Source organism: Balaenoptera physalus (genome assembly GCF_965194825.1).
Source record: "Balaenoptera physalus genome assembly, chromosome: 13".
In the NCBI taxonomy this organism is placed as follows: Eukaryota; Metazoa; Chordata; class Mammalia; order Artiodactyla; family Balaenopteridae; genus Balaenoptera; species Balaenoptera physalus.
In genome coordinates, this window is record NC_138892.1 from 49,506,609 (window position 1) to 49,525,905 (window position 19,297).

General features: G+C 40.7%; 1 protein-coding gene across 1 annotated transcript in view; it reads left to right on the top strand.

The window, feature by feature from the left end:
- The window catches only part of IL26 (interleukin 26), a gene marked incomplete at its 5' end in the record, with an annotated part of 32,325 nt that extends 16,491 nt beyond the window's left edge, over positions 1-15,834 (top strand). Inside the window, 2 exon segments of the mRNA XM_082422942.1 lie at positions 5,823-5,888; positions 5,976-15,834. Coding sequence (XP_082279068.1) covers positions 5,823-5,888; positions 5,976-6,062 — 153 coding nt within the window. The 3' untranslated portion in view covers positions 6,063-15,834.
- Positions 15,835-19,297: the final 3,463 nt, after the last annotated feature.

Genomic DNA, 19,297 nt, shown 5'->3' on the forward strand with positions numbered 1-19,297 from the left:
TATAATTGACATATAACATCATATTAGTTTCAGGTATACAACACAATAACTTGATATTTGTATCAATTGCAGAATAATCACCACAATAAGTCTAGTTAACATCGATGCATGGACTCATTCTGATGAATGATTATTATGCTGAGAATTTTTAAAAATCAGCAATGAAGTTATGCTTACCCTAGTATATGTTTGTATTTAAGGTATTTAGAAACTCTTTCTAGATTTTTTCCTATGATTGGAACATGGAGAAATGTTTTATGAGGGTCTAAGATTACTGTAGGTAGGTGAGATTATATATACTTTATATCAGACGATTCAGTTATATAGAGTATAGAAATAGGATGATGTTTTGTAAACTCTCCTGATACACATTTACTCAGATATTGAATATCTGTAATTATCTTTTAATTAAATGTCTGATTATGAACTTGGTTTTGAGGAAAAGCACTGGCTAATCGTTTAGTCATTTTTTCCTCCTTTCATGCAGCCTCCTTGGTTGCAAATATAGTCCTGCTTTCTTCCAATAATGCTGAGTTTTAAATTTTACTTCCAGCTTTCCTATGAACATTTATGGTCTCAGTACTTTTGTGTCGATGTCCTGGTGTCCATTTTTTGCTAAACTAATTTTTATAAATCTATTTTCAAAACAGGCTACCCTGATATAATTTTCTCACCTGTTATTTTAAATGCACCTCAGATAATATTTGTAAGACCTCACAGGAAAAAACTGCAAAAAGTAAGTAAGATTTGCTTAAAACTCTACATCCACTGTCATATAGTAAAATTAAGTTAATTTAATCTTTAATCTGAATCCTTATCTGTTATTTGCAATATGGGGGAAAGAAAGTTTCAGAAAACCAAGGCCAGAGTAGGACCTATCTTAACTATTAAGGTTAACTAAACAAAATCCCCAAACAAAACAAAACAAAAAGAGATGGTTACAATCCTGTCTGAAGTTGTATGCTGAGGCTAAAAAATATATATATATATAAGATCTTATGTATGGTTTTACATTCCTCCAGTGGTTGTGAGAATACTGTATATATTCATAAAAGGCTATAGTATAATAAAACTCTTTGTAGAAAGGATTTGAGTTCGTTATTCATGAGAATACAGGGTGAGAGACTATGCCTTGTGTAGCTATCCACTCCCTGGCCTAAGTATTTCATTTCCTCAGAATTATCAGTGGAGAGGAATTATCCATTTTTGCTTTAGTTATAATACACAATACAAATTTGAATGATTTTTCAAACACATTGAGGATAATGGGGATGCAGATCTAAGGATTGTATTTATTTTTTAAATCCAATTGTTTTAAACAGTGCTCACTAACGCCCAGGATATGCTTCAAACTATTATTAAAACCAGTGGGCTTTGCAAGCCCCAAAGCCATAGCTGATGCTTGCATTTCATTCATTGACTGATTCATTCAAGAAACACTTACTGAGTATCTAGTATTGCTAACACTATTCCAGAAGCTGGGGATTCAACAAAAATTGATAGATAATATCTCTTTCTGTACAGAACTCCTTGAGAATGCTCTCAGCCAGTTTCAGCAACTCTCAGATTGTGATAGGTGCCATGAAGGGAGCAAACAAGAGGACGTTGAGGGCCGGAGGTTGGGGACCATATCATAGATAATTGAATCTGAGGATTTCAGCTGAGACCCAAAGGGTGTGTAAATCATCTCTGCTCTCTCCAGCCTTGGAGCATGGTGCCTCCTCTGCCTACTCGTCCCTTCTTTCTGCTTCTCCCACTCCATCTTAGTCACCCTTCAAGATGCAACTCACTTGTTTTCTCCTTCTGGAAGTCTTCTGGCATCCCACAGTTGGGCTGCCTCTGCTTTGTCGCCAGAGCAGTTTGTTTGTTTGTTTTAAATCAAACAATTGCCTTGTGCCCCAAGGCAATTTTCAGCATGAAAGTTACTTTTATAAATTAAATAAATCTCTGCTATGTGGGCAGGGACACTATTGCATGCCTAGCGTATAGTAAGCATGCAATAAAAATGTATTGACTTAATGATGAATGATTAGCCTGTTGCCTTGTGTTTGTTATTCCATGACTACCTCACAATTTTTTTTTTTTTTTTTTTTTTGAGCCTATCTCTGGTTATTCCAGCCCTACTAATAAATTGCCTCTAGTCTAGATCGTGTCTGCTTTGGTTGAGTTTGTCAAATCATTCAGCCATTCTTAGAATAAAACTGCTGCCCTTTGGTTGTGCATTCTGTTTTCAGCAAATGGAACTATATACACTGAAATATAAGGTAAAGGAAATCTTTCTTTCATACATTCCTCCTTCCAAGCAAAGCAATCTAGATTACAGCAGTAAAATCAGGCTGTCCTACTGGGTCTGTAGACATATTTACAACAGCGAGGAAAATGAAAACCTCTTGCGTCAGATCTTTACTAGGAGTCATTTGTAGTAAATGGAGCTCAAGGTGCTAGAAAGCATCCCATAAACCCGTGGAGCTCTGGTGGCAACACGGGTGCTGTTAAGTGATTTTTTGTTTTGTTTTGATTTTTTGTTTGTTTGTTTTTTTGCCCGACCTTGTTTTTCTCCTTTTCTACTCTCCTTGCTCTTCTTAGGGTAGCTTGTACCTTAGATGAAGTCAGAAGCCTTTCTTGTACTTCCCACCCTGCTATGGGAGACACTGCAGACCCAAGTTCTCTGGGCAGAGGGCCTAGTCAGCAGGAATGCCTTCATGATATTCAGCTTCTGTAACGTCCAGAATTTGGTTGACTTCTTTGGTCTCCCACTTCCCGTGTGAAATCTTTAAACCCCAACACAAGCATATTTGATATTATGCCCTGTGACTTGCTTATTTGGTGCTTTGTGATTTGATCTTTGCATCTAAGAACTTTGATCGAGTGTATTGGAATTAGCAAGTAATGATTCTCTTTGTGAAGTCCTCTTTGTTTTCCCAGTTGCAAGATTTGGGCCAACTACTTTTATATTAGATAATTTCTGACTAGAAGGATTTAGCATCTAATCAGACTCTCCATTTAAAATATAATGGGCAGAATTCTCTAAGTTTTTTCCATAGCTACTCTACTTGGTTGGAACTAGACTTGGTATTTCTAGAATTTGCTTTTGCAGTTCCAATCTGAAAAACAAATGAACAAAGGGAAATGCACACACACACACAAACACACAGAGGATTTCTTCTTTTGTTTATTATCGCATTGTCCATTTTCAGGTTGAAATCTCTCTCTCTCTCTCTCTCTCTCTCTCTCTGTGTCTCTCTCTGCCAATCAGCTTAGTCTTTTGGAGGCATTTCCAACATTTCCCCTGGACTCTGGAGTCAGAATATTTCAGATCTCAGCTCTGCTACTTACTATGTGAAAATAGGCAGAATTTTAACTTCTATGCTTTGCTTTCCTAATCTATAAAATGAGGATAAAAATAGTACTTACCTCATAGGGTTGTTGTGAGGACTGAATGAGTTAATATAACTAAAGCCTTCAGATCAGTGCCTGATACATAATACTAACAAAATACATGTTGACTGCTATTATTTTTATCTAACAATCTTCATAGTAGTTCTGTCGTCGCATGAAGGGGAATTGGGATAAAAAGGAAGCTCCTGGAACTGCTGGATTTTTTATCTTCTGATATGGATCTTATATTTTGTTGATTTTCCTGTCCACCACTATTCTATTTACTAACTCTGTTTTGCTCGTTGTTATGTCTTGAGTGCCTAGCACACGATCGGACACTTAGTAGGCACTTCATGAATGCTTGTTTAATGAAGGAATGAATTCCTTCTGACAGTATGCTCTGACACTAGCTGCCATTGTCGTGGATCTGTCATGCATTGTTTTCGCCTCACAGGATCTGGTGTGGGAGGAAGTGTCCTCTTAATTCACGACTCTTCATAAAAAGGAACGAAACTGAGCGATTTGTAGTGAGGCGGATGGACCTAGAGTCTGTCGTACAGAGCTAAGTAAGTCAGAAAGAGGAAAACAAATACCGTATGCTAACGCATATATATGGAATCTAAAAAAAAAATGGTTCTGAAGAACCTAGGGGCAGGACAGGGATAAAGATGCCAATGTAGAGAATGGACTTGAGGACCCGGGGAGGGTGGGAGGGGAAGCTGGGACGAAGTGAGAGAGTGGCATGCACATATATACACTACCAAATGTAAAATAGATAGCTAGTGGGAAGCAGCTGCATAGCACAGGGAGATCAGCTCGGTGCTTTGTGACCACCTAGAGGGGTGGGATAGGGAGGGTGGGAGGGAGGGGATATGGGGATATATATATACATATAGCTGATTCACTTTGTTATACAGCAGAAACTAACACAACATTGTAAAGCACTTATACTCCAATAAAGATGGTAAAAAAAAAATTCACGGCTCTTATCACAGGGAGGTCCAGCACTTGAGTCCTGCAGACTAAACTTTCACCCGAGTATTCTGTGTCTGCAGCTCTTCTGTGCCTCATCATGAAAGCCCCTTTCACAAGAAGAATCTCTTCCTACGCGGGGTCTGACCTGAAGGTAGAGTCCCCATTTGGGCAGAGTCATGACAACATCACCACCTTTAGGCCCCTGCAACAGCATTCAGGAGATAACTGTCAAATCATTTCAGTTATTTTCCCTTGATAAGAGAAAGACCTGAATGTTGCCCCTCCCCCGTCCCCTCTTCTCCTCTGTGTTCTGGTCTAAAGGGACCTGTGGGTTGATGTTGGCCGTGTTTTATTTGTTTTAATAGGTGTTGTCATTTAACTGCTTCCATTTCTCTAGTTTTAATTACGTATTATCTTTATTGATGCACTGACATTATTTCATCACGAGGACAGGACATCCTGGGACACCTTGGGCTTGGTTTCCTTTTATGTAAATTGAGAAGAATTGAACCATATAATGTCCTTGGTCAATTCCAGCGCTAAGGTTTTATGAGTAAAAGCTAAGTAGATAAATTAGACACTTTCACCTTTTTCTTCCCTTCCCTTTTCTCTATTTAACCTTATGGAAATTTGTGGGAGAAAAAAGGATGATGAAGAATTTCCTCCTACTTGACTCCTAAGGAATTCTTGTGCTCAGATGGGGTTTGAAAATTCACCTCCTCAAAGGAGACTGACAGTTTCCCCCCCGGCCAAGGTACAAGCCATCTTCTCGAGACATTAGTTTGCTCCTCCTCCTAATTTAGAAACTAATATTAATTTCCTGGTGCTTTCTCCTGGCAATCAACACCTGAATATTGTACTGTGCAATGTATATAACAGCCACGGTGATTTTTCAAAAAGTAAATTTTTTTCTTGTCATTCTCACATCTCCTATGCTTCCCATATCTCTCTTGCTCCAGCCGTGCTTTCTTTCTTTCAGTTTCTGGAAAGCACTAGGTGTTTCCTGCCTCAGGACATTTGCACACCTTTCACTCAGGTTACCTGAGTTATTCTCTCCTGTGCATCCTCCCCAAACCCCTGTTTTCATTCTTCACTTCCTCATGTAGCTGGCTCCTTCTCCTTTTCCAGACCTTAATTTAAATATCGTTCCTTGAAAGAACCATCTCTGACCACCCAGTTGAAAGCAGCTCATTTCTGTAAATTCCTATCATAGAATTTATGCATTACAAACACAGCTTTAATTGTAATTTGGACATTTTAATTTTTCATTTGTTTTCTTATTTATCATCTCTCTCCCCCATGAAACTATAAGCTCTGTGAGGATAGAGACAAGGTACTATTTATTTGCCCGTGTATATCATGCCCAGCACATTATACCTGCTCAAAAAATGTTGGTTGAGTGAATGGAAGAGTGAGTATTATTAGCCCTTTTTCAACAATATTTTCTGTATTTACTTCTGATTTCTTAGTTTTCCTGTGCTTCATCAGCTAGAGAAATGAAATCCATTACCAGGATGAAAAGAAAATTTTATGAGGTAAGTATTCCAAATTCTTGTCTTTGAATGCTTTGTTTTTTAAAATGTGAAATATTTCTGCTTCTAATATTTCCACTTTATCCACAGATTGGAAAGAAAGGAATCTACAAAGCCATCAGTGAACTGGATATTCTTTTTTCCTGGATTAAACAATTCCTGGAAAGCGTTAAGTAATGCAAGAAGCCAAGTGGATTGATTTGACTGTTATTTTGAAATATAATGAGAACAACCAGAAATCAATTTAAAGCAGTGTATTTCCTTTTTAAAATTTTGTACATAGTACTAACAGCCAATTAGATGATTCAGAATAGACTAGAGGAATTTAATGTAATAAAATTTTGGAGGTAAGTAAGTTGTCACTAATATGCACATTTTCTGTATTTTCAAAGAATGTTTTCATCCTGAACATGTTTTGTCATTCCTAAGTGCATTGCATAAGTTTAATCTAAAGGTGTATAACCAGAATTAAATCATGTAATATTTGTGCATAGAAAATGACAGATTTCTGGGATACAATATAATGTTATTGAGACTTACATAGATGCCGTGTATATGATTATTGTCTACTTAAGAGCTTGATGATTATTAATTATGCCCAGTGTGAACTTAGCCCCTAAGAGATTTTGATTTTAATGAAATAAGCTGTGTTTCTTTCTCCTGGATGTCCTTTTTAGGACAGTATGCTAGAATTTCATTGAGTACAATGGGTAACTACCAGATCAGATCAAGTAGGACACACATGCAAACTAACTGCTTGGAATGGTTTACTAGAAACGCCTTTGACAGAAACCCAAGCTACACAGACTACAAGGAACCAAGTTGGAATGATGCCGAAGCGTGATTATGTTCCTTCCGGGTGCCATACAATTAAGAAAGTTGGTAGAGGCCAAATAGAAGTCTGAACGGCAGCTCAGAGTCAACCACAGGAAACTTTCCTTACTATCTAAAAACCTAACCCACACAGCTAGCCCTTCAGTTGAATGAGTCATATTGCCTGACCATTGTTTTGCATTAAACAGATCCTGCCTCGGCATTGTAGGCATGGGCAGTTTCAGACAGCAATTTGTGTGATGGCCAGTTCGCTTCCACAAGGCACCCATGGTGCCTCTGCTGCACACAGACAACACCAGGACTTGGTGTTTTGTGGTATGAATAGGCGGGGCTTCCCGAAGGCCCTTGTGGATTTCATCCTTGGAACATCCTCTCTACCTTGCTTTCCCACCATCCAGTTCTTCTTTTCAATCGCATGGTTATTAGTCTGTTCACCTGGGCCTATCCTCTCTTGGTTTATCTCATAGCCCAAAATTACGTCTTTGTTCTCTGCCCCTTCTCTATTCTGCCTTCTCCATCAACACTCTGTGGCCCCATGTCTTATCCTACTGGGGACCTCATTGTTAGACAAATCCACAGGCAGGGAAAGGTGTGGTGAGTGGAGGGGATTGGCGATGGGGAGACTGGGGGACTCTGTCTTCTTTTCGTGCTGTTGATTTAGGGCTTCCCAGTGCAGGCTCCTAGGCCATCAGTAATGGGGCAGCCTTCTTTGTTGAGAAACATTTGGAAGAGCTGGCATCTTGGGGATCAGGAATCTACCCCCTGGCTCTCCCCTGGACCTGAGAGGAAGTGGTGCACCCACGGCCTCTCATTGCCCCACTTTCAGGGCCCTCGGTGATTTCCAGGATCAGGCACCCTCACAGCTGAGTTTGTGCTGTACTTCCACAGAGCTGGGAGTCTCCATCTTGGTTACAAAGCATTCTTAGGTGTTCCATTACTTAGGGACGCTGGGTATTAGAGGGGCTGTGAAATGCTCATTTGCCAACTTCAGGTCCTTAGGGATAAAATTTCATCTGTGTTCCACAGTACTTTGGGGTGATTGAATTCAATGTGTTTATTTGTTGGATCGTTTCCCAAATTCTTCCGTTTGCCCAGAAGAGTCAAAAGGCTGCTGAAGCACGATAGGAACTTAAACATCATCACCGAGCAGAAAACCAACATCTACGTGCTGGTGCCTATACACAAACTGTTTTCAGATACCAAAGGAAAAAGCGTCGTCTTAGTGTGTTTGAGTAAAGACTGGTATTCTGAAACGGCAGTTAAGAAGGGAGAAGCTGTTATCCTTGTGCACAGGGAGGAAACCGTGTTTGGTGGGGTCACTGTGGGCTCAGGGTGAAAGCTTCCCTCTGATTACAGGTCCCACCCTGGACTTTACCAGAGCCAGAGGTGGCTGCATTTTGGGAAATGGCAGCACAACCCCAAACCCCCACGAGATGCTCTATAATCCCCAAGCCATTCAGCATTCATAGGGGGAGATTCCTTCTAGCAGATCCCTCCTGGATCATACCTAGGAGACTATGTTTCCTATTAAAATGTTTTGTCTGACAGCAGATAATTAGAGTTAAGGGCATTGAATCTGCTCCTAACACAGGGAGGGCAGAAGGAGCCTGAGAACCAGTGAGTAGTGTGGAGTGGTGGAAACAGCCCTCAGTGTGGTCCAGACACCCGATTCGTCCCTACTTCCTCCAGGTCATCCATACAAAGCATCAACCTCCTTCCCCATCACTTTTCTCTAAACACTTCTCTCGCACCGGTGTGCTTGTACTGACTTGTTTGTTTATTGACTGTCTCTGCCGTATCAGAATATAGGCTCTGCGGGGCAGGACTTTTGTCTGTTCTGTTCTCTGGGGGGTCCCCAGCATCCAGATCAGGGTCTGGACGCAGGGCACTACATCAGCACACGGTGAATGTGTGAACTCTTGAGAGAATGGACCGAGGCCTTGGCCCTGCTGCTCTTAGGATGTGTGACCAATGTCAGGCTAATTCACTTCCTGGGCCTCCGTTTCTGGATGGATCCTGATTGAAATTAGCTACCATGGGTGATCTGTACAGATACCTGCAGAGTGGGGGACTGAGGTCTTTCTTTACTCCAGACACGTACCCTCAAAGGACCTCACACACTCTCTTCTCTCCTACCACCTGCCCCCACTACCCCGAGCCCTGCTCTGCCTGCTTCATTTCTCCTGAACCTTTATGATTTTATTGAAACATCATCCTGTTGTTAATGGTTTCATACACTCTTTACTTCACAGAACCTGTCATAATTATAATTCTTCTGTAGATTTAATATCTGTTTCTCCCACTAGACTGTCCCTCTCGGATTCACTGCAGTTCTGCTCCTTATACATGGTAAGTGCCCAATAAATGTTTGTTAAGTGAATAAAGTAGTAAATTGGATTAGATAGCCTCCAAGGTTTCTTTCAGCTCTGACATTTCTGCTGCCATAATCTTCACTGGTTGGTATGAAACTTGAAGACTGTGAGATAACAATGCTTTCCAACCCAAGTCCTCTAAGAACATCTATGTTATTATTTACATTAACAAAGAATTTAAATCAGCATACTTTTTTACTTGCCCCAAATAAGAGGTAACTGTAAATACATATATGACTATTCAAGTAGGTCACTCAACTTAAACAAGTATGTTCTTAACTAAAACATGTTCACAAGTGTACCACGTAGAATCATCTTGTGAAACCCAGGCAGGGTGTACTTCAGACACTGGGAAACACTGCATTTTAATGAATTTCCACTGCCTCATTCTGCTCCAACTTAGAGAAATAGTTGGAAATTCGAACTTGATCATTTTAACCTACCCACAGAGACCAGTTTAGAAGAAGTCAAGCCACGATGTTTAGGTTTCAAACAGGTTTCAGAGCTCCTGTCATTGTTTCCAGAGATGGAGGTATGAAAGCACGCTCACCCAGTCAGTCATTCCATGGGGCCGATGACTATGGCTCTCCACAGGGGATGCTGGGATGGCAGTACCGCCCTGCTCCTGTCCTGTCAGCCCTCCAGGAGAGCAGTCTCTGTCCAGGTAGCCATGGTCCACGCGGCTTCCCAGGGAGGGAAGCTATGCGAGTCATGGTTCAGGAGGCTTCACGAGACGTCAGATGTACACACGGTGGAAGGAACAAAAAGCGAAAGCTCAGTCAGGCTGAGCAGAAGGGCAGCAGAAACTCTCAAAAGCAGATGCAGAACTGTGCTGTGGACCACACAGCCTAAGAAGTCAGGAGAATCGATTCCTTCACTAGGGCTAAGAGTTGTTAACTAAAAACTAAAATGAAAACCAATCAATTCTGGAAACATTTACTGAATGCTTACTATCTGCTAGTCGTGTGGTCGCGGCTGAGGTCATAATTATCAATAAAACTCATAGTTTCTTTTAGCAATTTAGGATCTAGGAAGGGAGATAGGAAGGTAAACAATCACACGGTAAAATATAAGCAATAAAGGAGCTATGTAGAAGGTGCAGCGGGGTGGAGGTCGGACACACTGCACTAAGGAGGTGAAGTTTGAGGTAATTTAGCCTTGAAGACTCTGCTCAGGTGTTGCCTCTTCCAGGAAGCCTTCCTGGATCCCTCCTCCCAGCCCCGACTCCCAGGCTGTGTTCTATGACTCTTGCACAGCATAACATTTACCACATCGTATTGTAACTCTCTACTTGCTTCCTTATCTCTTCCTCGAAGACACAGACTGAGTCTTATTCAGCATCATGTACTCAGTGCTTAGCATGGTGCTATCATATAGCAAGCATTCAGGGAGTATTTTTGGAATGGAACGATGGAAAAAAAACAATGGCTGTGAGGCTGGAGAAGGGAAATGGATTTGGGAGACATTTAGGAGGTAAAACTGATAAAACTCAGTGACCAACTGGTTGAGGAGGGATTCGTGCTGAGGAAATAGCCTAGGATGACTCTAGGGTTTTACATTTTCTACGGATTTGTAGTAAACCAGGACTCAGAAAAATAAACTTCAGTGAGATTCTAGTATCTCCTTTGGGCCAACAGAGAAATGCCTTGAAATTTGGACTTCATAGGAGCATAGAATCTCATAATTTGAAAGGAACAATAAGAGCGCATTGTCAACTTTGCATGTTATACTGGAACCTTCTTTATAACACTGTTCCCATCTAGCATATGCTTGACCACTTACAATTAAGGAAGACTACCTCCTGGAAAAGCCCCCTCTCTCTCCAAATGATCTTGCCTATCAGACAATTATTTATATTGATCTGAAATCTACCCTCCTGAAATTTGTCATGTATTTTTCCTAGTTCCAAAACTTGGGGTTTAGAGTAATTGTGACCCATCTTCCATAGGACAGGTGGGTTACTTAGGAGGTATGTTGGGGGAGGGGAGACTCAAAGGTTCAAGCTGGAAGTTACATACACCCTGTGTGTGCACAGACCAGGGCCAGACCTTAGAGTCACACCCAGCTGCAAAGAAGGTGGAAAATGCAGCCTTTATTTGGGGTAGCCATGCATCCAGCTAAAAACTGAGGGTTCCATACTGTGAGTGGTGGGAGAATGGATATCAGGTGATGCAGCCACACATTAAATATTTGCAGACATCCATCATTTCCTTTTGTTTCCATCTCAGCTTCATCATCTCCTCCCACCTAATCTCTTCTCCAGTAAACAGCTTCGTTTTCCCACCTGTTCTCAAATGGCATTGTTTTGTGTGCTTTCAATAGTTAAAACTTACTCTCTTCCAGCTGAATCCTCAATTGTTCTTAATGAATCCTTGTTGTGTTCTTGGAGCCGTGTTTTCTCAGCGTCATCCCCTTGCTTTTCTCTTTTATACTTTATTAGGGTTTTTAAAAATTATAAAAATAGGGACTGGAAGAAATTGCTGCTGCAGGAGGCCCGGGTTTAGGAAGAACAGCGTTAAGTACATCTTGGAAATTTTATCCCATAAAACAAAAACCTTGGTCTGAGTTCCTGTTAAGAGGAATCCCACAGAGAAGAAATTCCTGGAGCATTTTTTAAAAACAATGGTAACAGCCTCATTTTTATTGCAGAAGAAAGCCTTGGGTCATCCATTAAAAAAAGTCACACAACTATGACATGGGAGTATCCCACTTCCTGGAAACAGTCAATAAAATCAATTTGCAGGAAAAATTAAATTCAAGGTGAAGAGTAGAGAGCGGCCAAGATGGCAGAGTAGAAAGACCCTGAGCTCATCTCCTCTCATGAGCACACCAAAATCACACCTATCTGCAGAACCATCATCGATGAAAAAGATTGGAACCTACCAGAAAAGATCTCCTGCAACTAAAGACATAAAGAAGGAACCACAATGAGATGGGTAGGAGGGGCAGACTCGTGCTATAATCAAATCCCATACCCACCCGCAAGGTGGGCAACCCACAAACTGGAGAATAATTAGATTGCAGAGGTTCTTCCACAGGAATGACAGTTCTGAGCCCCATGTCAGGCTCCCCAACCTGGGGGTCCGGCACCAGGAAGACAAGCCCCCAGAGCATTTGGCTTTGAAGGCCAGTGGGGCTTAATTGCAGGAGCCCCATAGGACTGGGGGAAATAGAATCTTTGCTTTCAAAGAGCACACACAAAACCTCATGCACACTAGGACACAGGGCAAAAGCAGTAATTTGATAGGATCCTGGGCTAGACCCGCCTGCTGGTCTTGGAGATTCTCCTGGAGAGGCAGAGGAGTGGCTGCTATTCCCGTGGGGACATAGACACTGGTGGCAGACGTACTGGGGAACACTCAGCCCCGTGAACACTGCTGCTGCTGGCGGCTGGGATCTTGGCTCATTACTGAAATACTATCAAGGCATATAAAGAAAAAACAATTATATGGTTCTACCTCTGTATCACCACCTTCCCAAGCAAGCCAATGGTGATGGTTTGCTAGAACTCTTCCCAGTTTTTCTGTTTTCATCAGCAACAACAGTCATACATATTATGTACACACACACACACACATCTTCCCCTTTTTTAGAAATAAAAGTGGTATCACACCATTTATTCCACCTTTTAACTAGCTCTTTCCACTTAACACATCAGGGATGTCTTTCCAAGTATGTATATATTATATATAAGTTGATTTTAATTAGCTACAAAATATTCTGTGGAATGAGTACAGCCTAATTGATTCAACCATTCCAGTTTGTTGTTTCATTTTTTTGTCCGTATAAAACAAGCGGTGATGAGCATCCTTGTATGTATATCCTGGTCTGTGCTTTTATTTTTATAGGAATACTTTCTAAAAGCAAGATTGCGGGGGCAGAATATATAATAAATACCCGCAAATTTCCCCCAGAATATACGCTAAATACCAGCAAATTTTCCCCACAACTCTTCCATTGTTAATTTCTCCCACATTTTTGCTAGCACCGGATATCATCAATACTTTTCCATTTTTGCCAGCCTGATGAAAATGGTTGAAAATGGCATCACATTGTTTTAGTTTGCATGCGTCTGACAACTTGTTCAGTAGATCATCTTTTCCTATATATACTCCACTTACATTTTCTTTTTCTGAGATACATACCCCCAAAATGTCAGGCCATTTATTCAATAATAAGTCTGAAGTCGTACCCAAACCTAACTAAAAAATACATTTTAATTGGTTTTAACATTTCAAATAATTTAGTAGACGCATGCCCTGGATAATATATTGTGCTTCCTCTCTACCCCGACAAAGTCCGCATTGTCAGCAAGAGACTGCAGTGTGGATGGCTTCTGCCTGTGTGCCCCAGCTGAGACTGGGGAGTGCATCACCCCATCCCTCTGCTGCGCTGGGTGTGCAAGGGAGAGGGAGAAGCCCAGCCGTAAATGTAGGAGTCTGCATTTGCTGTGGGAGGGTAGAGGTGGGGACTCAGAGTCCTCCAGGGGTAAGGAACCCCCCCAGCTTGCTTTTTCAGCTCCTGTCCAAAGCTTCGCCCAATTCCATCTGCTCCCCACCCCCCAAAACAAGACAGCCCATCATGCCAGCCGATTTGGGATGAGTCCTGCTGGCTCCACTTTCCCAAGAATGAACTCTGATCCCTGCACTCCCAGGAGCCTTTGAAAACCAGGGCTGGTAAACTGGGGTCCTCCAGGGCCCCATGCCTCCCCCTCCACGAAATGTCTTCATGCATCACTGGTTTTATGTTTTTAATAATTAGGAAAAAATTCTTCCTACGTAAAGGTAGTTGGCGCAGAAAAAAGTGTCTAAGAGAGGTGGCCAGCCTCTTTAAATTTCACACCTCCTACCATAGCTCTCCACATCCCTTTTTCCCCTCTCCATAGTACACTCTTATATAACTTACTTACGTATTATTTTTACTTAGTGTCACCTGTCTCCCTCTACTAGAATTTAAGTTTCATGACAGGAAGGGTTTTTGCATGATTCATTTACTGTTGTGTCTCCGGTACTTAAATGGTGCCTTATCCAAGTAGGTGCTCGATAAACTGTTCTTGAATGAATAAGTGAGTGAGAGAGTGAACAGTGCGTTCAGAGAGAAAGGGAAGAAAACTGAAAACCCTTGTTGCCAAGGATGCTGAAAATCCTAACCATGGCTGGTTCCTAACCTCACTTTCTATGACAGAAACTCTTCTATGATAGAAACTCTTGCAAGAGAGTGGGTGAAATGGCTTCCCAACCATGTGGTTACATTTCCTTTAAATAGAACTGTTTGCAAAGCGGTTGACATGAAATGAGGCTCTGGTGATTTTCTATTTTCCATTTACCCATATCATTTATGGTTGAGTCCTGCCCACTTGAGATCAGGCTTAGAGCGGCATAGACTGAGAAGGCATATTTGAGGGTTAGATATGGGCAACCATGAGTGTGGGCAGCCTTCGTATGGTAAAAAAATCTTTTGAGATTCTTTGGAACAGGTGAGAAAGAATTCTCTTCATAGAAATCAGGTCCCTCTAATACTTTACATCCATGGTAATTTTCAAAATTCTGGTGATAGTTTCACGCAAATTACAAGCTACAGCGGATGATGGAATCCCAGCTTTTCATCCATACATCATGAATGGGACCCTAACTTCGAGCTCCCTAGTTGCAGTGATTGGTGTAGAATTGAGAAATGGGCCCATGATTTAAGAAGGTCCATTCAGACAGAATCCCAGGACTTGCTTCCTGGGAAGAGTCTCTCTTTCCTATGAGTCTTAAGCTTGAAAGGTTATAGGCTGAACCACTGCATCCATGTTGCCACCATGAGGACAGAGCTTGGCTGAGAAGAAGCCAATACTTTAATCTCTCAGTTTCTGGGAATCCGTGTTCTTCTGAGTTTCTTTCTACCTTGCTTGAATGCTGCTTCTCAGTCTTTCAAGTGAGTTTCTATCTGAAAACTACAAATTAGAGGACCCCAGGACGTGGTTTGGAGGTTCTTCTAAACTGTATTACAGATTGCTATTAGATATATCCAATTCAACCCCATGGCTTTAAGTACTATCTGTGTGCTGATGACTCCATTAATGTGTCCAGCTTGACCTGACTTCCGTAATCACCCATCCAACTCTGTACCTGACATTTCCATGTAAGGCATCTAAAACATAATACGTCAGAAACAGAAATTTTGTTTCACCTTCTAAAATCTGTCCAACCTCTAGTCTTCAGCAACTTGGAAATACAAGATAGAATAATGTCACGGTTAAGCACACAAATTCTGGAATGAGTAGAGCCTGGGTTCAAACATAGGCTGAAAATTAAAAGCTTAATCTCTCTATTCCTCCCTTCCCTTATCTGTATAATAGGGGTGATGGTAATAGTATCTATTTTGTAGTGTTGTTTGTAAGAATTAAATGAGGTAATATATGTAAAGTGGTTAGAGCTGTGACTGGGGCATAATAAAAACAATAAAGCATGATTTATTATTATGATATGATAAATTAGCACATACTCAACTGCTAAAGCCAACAATCTAGGGTTATCTTTGATTTATTCTCTTCTCCCATACCCAAACCAAATTCACCAGCATGTCCTTTCAGTTCTATCTCCCAAATACATCCCCAATCCTTCTGCTTCTCCTTCCCCTATTGGTATACACTGGCGTCTCTGCAAAAGCCTCACATCTTAGTGGTCCCATTGTCTCCACCCACTTCCTGCCCCCGAATCTAGCCTCAACATAGCTTCCAGAGAGAACTTAAAAACTGTAAGTCAAAGCATATCCCTTCCTGTTTGATACTTTTTAGTGGCTTCCCTTGCACTGAGAATAAACCTTATTATCTGGTGTAGAAAGTCCTACGTGAACTCATTGACCTCATCTCTTTGCTGATCTTTCTGTTTCTGAAACATCCAAGTTCACTGCCTGGGGCCTTTGCACTTGCTACTTCCTCTCCCTGGAATGTTCTTCTCCAGTTCTTTGCACAGCCGACTCCTCTCATTCAGGTCTTAGCTCAAGTGTCCCTTCCTTCCAGATGACATGCCTGACCATCTACATGAGAACAGAGGTCTTGTCCAAATAGTTTGTGAGCTTACCCATCTACCTCATATTCTTACTCCCATCTCTAGCCTTGTTAGATTCCTCCCCTGGATTCTTCTGGCTGCCACGATACCTGCCAAATACAATATGTCACTTATCACAGCATACTTCAACCTTTGACTCCCTTGTCTAACTCTCTCACCGAATCAAAACTCATTAAGAGGAGGGGTTATGCCTCATTGTTCTTTGTTCTGCCAACCTTTAATGAGAGCCTAGCACATAGTAGGGGCTCAAAAATCACAGGGATGAATTAATGAGGCATTTTCCATTACATGTAGCAAAGGTTTTGACAAGTTTGTCAGAATGAAAAGAGGCATGATCAGTTCTTTGAGGATAAAAGTAATAAGAGATGTTTTGAGAAAAACGATTCTTGCTGTTAAACTGGTTAATTTGTGGCAGAAGAGTGCATTGAGGCACACGATGTAGGTTTGCTTTTTCTCTATTTTTCTAGTAGATGTTGGATCTTATAGACAGTGATCAGTTTCCTTTAGTCACTTGTAATTTTCCACCCAGCAACTTTTAAATGAGGTAACAGAAGAATGTTTTATTAGTTTCAGAACAATTTTTTTAAAGGTCTGGATCCATTCTGGGAAAGATTGAGTTTATCACTTAATTCTAGCAGTTTCTGTTCTTAAAGCGTGAAACAGGTCTGTTGATTGATGGTGCTTAATCTATTTTATGGCTTTTCTATTTTCCCCACAACCATGCTTTCTAAATTCTGAAATACCATGTGATCGTCAGAAATATACTGTCTGTGACCACCTGGTTAACTATATGGCCTAACATGAGGTTTTCACCACATCAATCTCCAGCTGGGTAACAATAGAGATGTATATCATCATAGAATATAATGGCTTACAAAGCACCCTGAGTACACTATTTTGTTAATCTTGAAAATAGCAATAACCCCATGGGATAGCACAAGCATCTTCCAAACTGTTAGTCTGATGTTCAAAGAGTCCATCATCAGGCCCTCAACTATCACCAGTCCTCACTCAAATCCAGCATGTAGTAGGTACTCAATAAGTATCTGTTGAATAAGTGACTGAATGAGTTTACAAATCCATCTCTCACTAGTCCTTGAAATGTATTCTTCCCTTGAAGACTAGTCCATTTTTTAAAAAGCCCCCCTATAAGGCAAGCTTATTCTGCTTTCATTATCTTGTATATGCTGCTTTGCCCAGCTCCAATGCCCTCTTTATTCTTCCATTTCCCACCCAATTCTATATTTTCTTCATGATCCCCTTGGGTCTACGGATTCTTCTGTGGCCACAGTAGCCCACAATGACTATTTCCTATCAGTTAGTTTCCCAGTGTTATCAATGATTGGCTATAAATATATATTGAACTTTCATATGTACCTGATTTCATTGATATCGCAGTTGACCCTTGAACAGCATAAGGGTGGAGGGTGGGGTTAAGGGCGCTGACTCTCCTGCAGAGTGGAAAATCCCCCTATTAGATTGTAGTTGGCCCTACAAATTTGCTGTATCTCCGTAACCACAGTTCCTTGGTATATGCAGTTTCACATCTGCAGATTCAACCAAGCGTGGGATCCTATAGTACTTCAGTATTTACTACTGAAAAAAAACCACATGTAAGCAGACCCATGCAATTCAAACCTGAGTTGTTCAAACGTCAATTGTATTTCCAATTCTGCTGATTGAATCTAATATCACTTTCCAAGTGTTTCCATAAATTTGATCACTTAAAAATTTTATTTAGCCAACAAAGATTGATTTGTTTTACTTGTTATGTGGCAGGCTCTGTTTTAAAGGTTAAATAGATGAAAATATCATTCTAGTTGGGGGGATATGAACAATAAACAAATAAAGAAGTAAATATAAAGGCAACCTATCGAATGGGAGAAAACATTTGCAAGGCATATATCTGGTAAGAGGTTAATTTCCAAAATATATAAAGAACTCACACAACTCAATAGCAAAAAAACCCCAAATAACTTGATTAAAAAATGGGCAAAGAACTTGAATAGATGTTTCTCCAAAGAAGACATACAAATGGGCAATAGGTACCTGAAAAGATGCTCGACATTGCCGATCATCAGGAAATGCAAATCAAAATCACAGTGAGATATCACCTTATACCTGTTAGGATGGCTATTATCAACAAAACAAAATGAAACAAGAGATAACAAGTGCTGGTGAGGATGTGGAGAAATTGGAAGGTTTGTACCCTTTTGCTGGGAGTGCAAAATGGTGTAGTCACTTTGGAAAACAGTATGGAAATTTCTCAAAAATTTAAAAATAGAACTACCATATGATGCAGTCATCCCATTTCTGGGTATGTATTCCAAAGGACTTAAATCAGGATCTCAAACAGGTAGCACTCCTATGTTCACTGCAGCATTATTAATCATAGCCAAGATATGGAAACAATATGTGTCCATTGATAGATGAATGTATAAAGGAAATATGGTATACATATACAATGGAACATTATTCATCCATGAGAAAGAAGGAAATACTGTCATATGCAACCTCATGGATGATCTGGAGGACACCATGCTGAACGAAATAAGCCAGTCACAGAAGGACAAATACTGCATGATTCCACTTATCTGAGATATCTAAAAATAGCCCAACTCTTAGAAGTGGAAAGTAGAGTGGTGGTTTCCAGGGGTTGAGTGGGGAGGGGGAATAGGGAGTTGCTATTCCATGGGTGTAAAGTTTCAGTTACACAAGGTGAATTAATTCTAGAGATCTGTACAACAGTGTGCCTAGGGTTAACAATACTATATTGTACACTAAAAATTTGTTGAGGGTAGATCTCATGTTAAATATTCTTACCAGAAAAAAATAAAGTATGTCAGGTGATGACAAGCATTAAAAAGAGCAATCAAGCTGGGAGGGGGGTCAGGGCAGGGGTTGGTTCACTCTTTAAAGGGTATGGTCAGGAAAAGGCTCACTGATGAGGTAGCATTTTTGCACAGATCTGAAGGATCCTCACGATGACTGAGAAGTAGCAAAGGTAGTATTATTTTTGTTATTAATTTTTTTTAATTTTAATTTTAATTTTTAAATTATAGTTGATTTACAATGCTGTATTAGTTTTCGGTGAGCAAAGGTATTACTGATTTTGTGTTTTCTGTGGCTATAGAAACTGGGGCTTGGGGAT